The 6,050-nt window shown below is 43.1% G+C and overlaps 1 protein-coding gene across 1 annotated transcript; it reads left to right on the top strand.

Annotated features, from left to right (window-relative positions):
- The first annotated feature begins 4,083 nt into the window (after nt 1–4,083).
- LOC141490190 (transmembrane epididymal protein 1A-like) lies at nt 4,084–5,160 on the top strand. Its single transcript, XM_074190426.1, has one exon. The coding sequence runs from the start codon at nt 4,179–4,181 to the stop codon at nt 5,046–5,048; it is 870 nt and encodes a 289-aa protein (XP_074046527.1). The 5' UTR covers nt 4,084–4,178; the 3' UTR covers nt 5,049–5,160.
- The last annotated feature ends 890 nt before the right edge of the window (nt 5,161–6,050 follow it).

Genomic DNA, 6,050 nt, shown 5'->3' with positions numbered 1-6,050 from the left:
GCAGAGGTGAGGCCAATTATTGTCCAATGGCCCAAATTCTTTTTTTTTTTTTTAGGTTTTTTGCAAGGCAATGGGGTTAAGAGGCTTGCCCAAGGCCACACAGCTAGGTCATCATTAAGTGTCTGAGGTCGGATTTGAACTCAGGTCCTTCTGATTCCAGGGCCGGTGCTTTATCCACTGCGCCACCTAGCTGCCCCTGCAATAGCCCAAATTCTAAGTGAGTCAAAGTGCTTTTTCTTAGATTGTTTTCAAGACATGCTAATGAAGAAAAAGTTCTTTCTGTAGAATTGACACGATTGCAAAGCATCAAGAGTTCTATAAAATGTCTGGAATGTGAAAGACTCATCTGTTTCCTGTAGATCATCACATTACCTTCTGTTGGCATCTGCTGTAACCATGAAGCATATCCTCCATAAGTCTCCAATTTATTCTAGGACTCTCGAGAATGACTGGCAACAGTCGTCATACTGCTTCTGCCTGTGTATAAGATCAGCTGTTTTCCCATTGAAGTCATCATTTTATAAGTGCCCTAATCAAAATGCTGGTCAATGTCAGAAATCATAGAATCTTGGAATGCATAAAAATGAAGTTCTCTCACTCTCCTCTTTTACTGGAATTCATACACATTATACAGAGAAATAAATGTTATTCTTCTCTTAAATGAAGGGAATTGAGGTTTTATTTTTTATTTCCATTTTCCCTCTGTCATAAAAATTAGTCATGCCCAAACTGGACCTAGAATCATGTCGATCACAAATTACTTCTTTGGGGAAAAATAGGTGCTAGATATGACCCTGAATCATTGCACCTGAAGTCCCATGCTTTAGTCCCCTAATGGGTGCTAATATATCTACCAGCTTGGAGAATGCATAGGAACATAAGTGTTCTAAACTCAGATGGGTATGTCCTTCCCTCTGGAAGTACTCTCCCCACTGTCAAGAAGCATCAGCAGGATTTACATGCCCTTCCTCGCTTGTCTTCTAAGAGACAGTGGCTGTGATTCATCGTCTGTGAGATTTCAAGAAACCACACCTGAATCAAATAAAATACACATTCTTGTATCCAATTTATCCAAAGAATTATAAAAGGTACTTGTTCCTGACTTTGCAATAAGTGAGTTGAGTTGGAAAGCTTGCTAAGTCTTGATCTTTTTGTCATCTCTGGGGAACATGAAGCATCACTGAAAGATTGTACTTGTAGTTGAATGAATTTTGTTCCTGGTTCTTGTTTTTCTTTTGGAATCAGTAGGGTGAATAGAGTTGGCAACCACTTGTTTGGGCATTTTTCGGTCATGTCTAATTTTCCATGACCCAATTTGACAAAGATACTGGAGTGATTTCCATTTCCTTCTCCAGTGGATCACCTTTTGTCAGAACTCCTCACTATGTCCTGTGTGACTTGGTTAATTCTGTAGGGTATTGGTCCTGGTTGCCTTGAGCTATACAAGCCCCTCCACCACAATGAGATAATGATGCAGTAGGGCACCTTTCCTCTGCAACCACCAGAAATATAGTTAGCTGTATTAGAGTCAAGGTTCCTTTGCTTCTAAAGAAAACAGGATTCTTTTGGAGCATTGGTTGGTCTTGATGACTACTGTTGATTTGAGTCCTGTTCTTCAAGTTAGAATTAGAAAGTGAGACCAGAGGGTCCTTGCTCCATGTGATTGTAGAGCAAGGAGATGTCGAAGAATTAGTGTGAAGGTCTTGAGGCTCCTTGTGGATATGATGAAATGGTCAGAACTCAGGCTGGAGACTGAGATCTTCAATTTTGGATGGAAGAGGGTTCTGGAGGGAGACAACATCCTATAGAGATGGATGAAAAATGGTATGGAGAGCTTGAGACTCACTAAGAAAAGAGAAATGCTCCCCTCTCAGAGACTAGGGCTACAGGACTGGGACCTTCAGTTTCAGAAGAAGGCAGAACTATCATAATCTTGCTAAGATGGAGGGATCATAATATTTATTCTAAAGTGTCCTGGACCCGATCACCAGTTATCTGATGGATTTTGTCTGATTATTTATTGGAGTACTGATCCATAAGAGCCCAATCTGGGGAGCATGGATGTGTTTTTGTGAATCTGTTTATTGGAATACATAACAGAAGACCTTGCTCTCTACTTCAGAGCATATACAGATATTCTATAACTGTTTCTGTTCTGATAACTTTGTGGCTTTTTGATTGGTTGCTGAGTCAGAATGGAGTATGCATTCCCATGAGGCAACTCAGACTTTCTACTCCCTGACTGTGAGTAAAAAGGCAATAATAGCTGTAAGCCTTACCTGTGTCCCTGTGTCCTTCTCTTCTGTTCCCCCCCCACCCCAGGTTGACATGAAAGTATGAGCACATGGTCCTCTTCTTGCTTCTGTCCCTGTCTTTTTTCTCTAAGTGTTGGACATGGAAAGGATGAGGCTGGGACCATGTGAGTTTTCAAAGATCAGGAGAGAATCAGAGGTTTGGGAACTGGAGTCCACATCAGAGTTTGAGGACAGCTAGAACCAATGAGAAGGGTGGCCTGAAGTGGCCTCCCAGATCCAGCCCAGCACCACCCAACTGGTTCCTGCAAGTAAGAAACTGTCCATCACTTCTGCCATCTTTTGAAAAGAACTTGGTAGAGCAAATGCTTTGTGATAACATCTTTCCATTTGAGTCAATCCCTTCAGGGACCAAGAAAGTCTACAGATTTTGCCCCTGGCTCAAGGAAAGGTGTTTTTATTTCATTCCTTGTCAATATACCTTTTTCAAAATCTATTTGATGTTAATTTGTAAAATAATATGGGAGTGCCAATCCATGGTATTGATCTTACTGAGAAGATATTGATTGTATGATCAACGTTATGGAACCCTGGAATGGGGAATTGATCTAATAGTGGTATCCTAATTTCTCAGGTGATCTCCTAGCGCTAAAAGGGGGAAATGTAGCCAGGAGTCCTCAACTTATTAGTGTGAGTGTGATTTGCAATAAAACTCTTCCAAGTCCAACATTATAATTCTTATTACAATAATAACAGCTGGGCTGTTTAGAAGGCTTGCAAAGAACTTTCTAAACATTCCTACCTTGCCATTCAGAACTCCTCACTATGTCCTGTGTGACTTGATTAATTCTGTAGGGCATTGGTCCTGGTTTCCTGGAGCTATACAAGCCCCTCCACCACAATGAGATAATGATGCAGTAGGGGACCTTTCCCTTGCAACCACCAGAAATACAGTTAGCTATACTAGAGTTAAGGTTCCTTTGCTTCTAAAGAAAACAGAGGATATAGTGAGGAGTTCCAATGACAAGATAGACTGTACCTTCCTTCTTCATTTCAAAGCTGAAAAAAGAGAATCAGAGAGCTCATATATCTTTAAGCATAAGACCTTGTTAAGACCACCCAGTTAGCCCAAGAAGGAGTTGAATCACTGATCCTTACCTTCAAACCCAGCTCCATCACTTTGTCACAGTTTCTTGTGGTGAGAGGGCTGCCTGTGCCTCAGTGACGGGGAATCTACTAATATTGGTCAGAGGGAGCTATATGGGGGGGGGGAGAAAAGAGGAAGAGAAGAGATGGGGGGGAAAAGAGAATATGTGAGGAATCAGAAGAAAAGAAGGCATGTGAGTTCTTGAAAGAGGATAGAAGGGAGATTGATTCAAAAGGAAAATACAGAAAAGCTATGACTAATGATCAGACAATTGCTGACCAGAAGGTTGGCAAGAATGCCAGAACTGGTGGTGATGAAACATGATTGAAAATATTATTCTGGTCTCAGTTCTATTTGGTATTATAAGGAAATGTTAAATTCTTTTAGGAATTCTCAGCAATTCAGTTCTGTCTCTTTAGGGCTAGAGAGGAAAGAAATTAGGGTAATTAGCTAGAGTAGGCAGCTTAACTGGCAGTATATGGGAGCATGGAGAAGAGCCAGGGTTGCTGGCAGAATCAAGAGGAGGGTTCATGTCAATGGCTTGGCAAGGGATGATAGCCTAAATTATGGAGTCCTTCCTTGAACTCTTACAGTACTACCCTGGGGAGTTTTCCAGGAAGTTCAGGTGTATTAAGAAATGTGCAGTCAACTTAGAGATGCATATCATGCAGTGGGCAGGATGGGTGGTGTCTTTCTCCCTCTGACACAGTCAGCTTCTCCTTGGGACTGGTGGCTTAGAATTTGTGCTCCTTAACTGTGTCCTTGGCTTTGGGGCTTCCATGGGTAACTTCCCAGGCCACATCATCCCTGGATTAATTTTCTTTTTCTTTGGACTCTATTATGCTGTACTGATATCATTGGTACTCCTGAGGGGGCAACAGTTCCTGTTTTCATCACTTCCTCCCTGGGATAAAGGACCACAGAGCTGGAGACAGAAGTTCCCCATTGAGGGTTTGCTGAAGGTTGTCGGCTGTATCCCTAGCTTCCTAGGTGAGTTCTTCTATCCATTTGGAGCAAACAGGCTTGCCATTATAGATTGGGATGACCCTGAGCGGCCATTCCTACATCACAGCATCTGGCAACATGCAACCATGTATACCTTCTTTATCATCAGTGGTCTGGTGGACATAGTGAGTCAGGGCTGGCTGGCCAAGAGGCAGATCAAGCTGGAACAGGCGGCTCTGACATTGGCCTTCTTTGGGACTGCCCTGCTCCTCACCTCTCACATTCAGGGCAAGGATGCCCTGGAAGTCCAGGGCCACCTCTTGTTGGTGTTACCCAACATACTGATTGTTCTGGTGATGGTGATAGAACTTTGGTTTCCTGCCCAGGCTGTGCTTTGGATCTTCAAGATATGGATGGTTCTCCTGTTTGGTTCATGGCTTATTCATTTGGGATTCATCATCTATTATCCAATTACTGGCCATCCTTGGAGGGCAGATAAACCTGGAGATATCATGTTCCTCACCACATTCTTCTGCTGGCACCTCATCCTGACTGCTCTGCTGGTGGCTGGTGTCTATGGGCTTTGTAGCCTCTGGCATCATTGGTACCCACATCAGCAAAAGGTTATGAGTACCGGGTACCAGCTGTGCCCCACAGATTCCAGCCCAGAGGAGCGAAAGAAGCTGATGGTGGAGGTGAATTAGAAGGATGGTAGAATCTAGGATGTGAGAAGCTTATGTGTTGTGCCTCCATCATGGAACATGAATTGCAAGAACATTGAATGTAGAACATAGCAGAGAACCTCTCACCAACCAGGAAGGGTAGTTTTTCTTTAATAAAAAGGATAACCCTGATTAAAGCTTCTTGTTTTTTCTGTTTTTATGAGAGTACAGGTACTTGACTGTCTTGGGGGGATTTGAGAAACTAAGATGACCAAGGAGTAGGGGTTAGTAATGTCCTCTGACAGCTTGAGCTCTTTGGGTAGAGGGAGTCACAGTGCAGTAGAAAAGGTGGTAGGGATGGCTTTCCCTGAGGCAGAGGAGAACAGGCTCCAAATCCCATCTCCCATACTTCACTGACTGTAACTTTGGGTAAGTCACTTAACTTGTCCAAGACTCAGTTTCTCTAGCTTAAACATGGAGTTGTCCCTAGGACCAATTATTGCTCAGGTCGTTTGAGAGACAGTTTGAGAGTAGTTTTATGTAGAGTGCTTTGCCCACTGATGTGTCAGTCAGTCATATCCATATGGATTGATGGGCACAAGTGAATACTGGTGCTCTGGGGGCCCTGCTTAGCTATTTCTATCAGAGTAAAATTGAAATGCTGTCTCCTACCAATTGGGACACCAGGGAGAGAGGAGATATCTCTTCCAGGAAGCATTAACACAATGAACAATTGTTATTTTCTAGTCAAGACTTGAAGGATGAAGAAAGATCCACCTCCCTTACTGATGAAAGACATCCCTTCAACCAGATTTCCCCAGCCTGAGTCCTTCCCCTGGAAGATCTGACTTGTCCACTCGACTCCATAAGCCAAGGATTCCCTGGGTTGCCCATGTTCTACCCACTGTCTATACTCTTTTTCTTCATGGTACAGTGGTTGTCAGGGAGAGTCTAGGCAGGGAGAAGCAGAAACAAGACAAGACAAAAGTGAACTGTGGAAGAGGGGGGGAGAGAGAGAGAGAAAGAAAAAGGGAAAAAGAAAGG

The sequence above is a fragment of the Macrotis lagotis genome, chromosome 5, assembly GCF_037893015.1.
Source record: "Macrotis lagotis isolate mMagLag1 chromosome 5, bilby.v1.9.chrom.fasta, whole genome shotgun sequence".
In the NCBI taxonomy this organism is placed as follows: Eukaryota; Metazoa; Chordata; class Mammalia; order Peramelemorphia; family Peramelidae; genus Macrotis; species Macrotis lagotis.
Note: the sequence above shows the minus strand (reverse complement) of the source record. Positions and strands in the feature narration are given on the sequence as shown.

Coding starts and splice junctions, on each gene's coding strand:
- LOC141490190 (XM_074190426.1), top strand. CDS start 4,179: ATGGGTAACTTCCCAGGCCACATCATCCCTGGATTAATTTTCTTTTTC.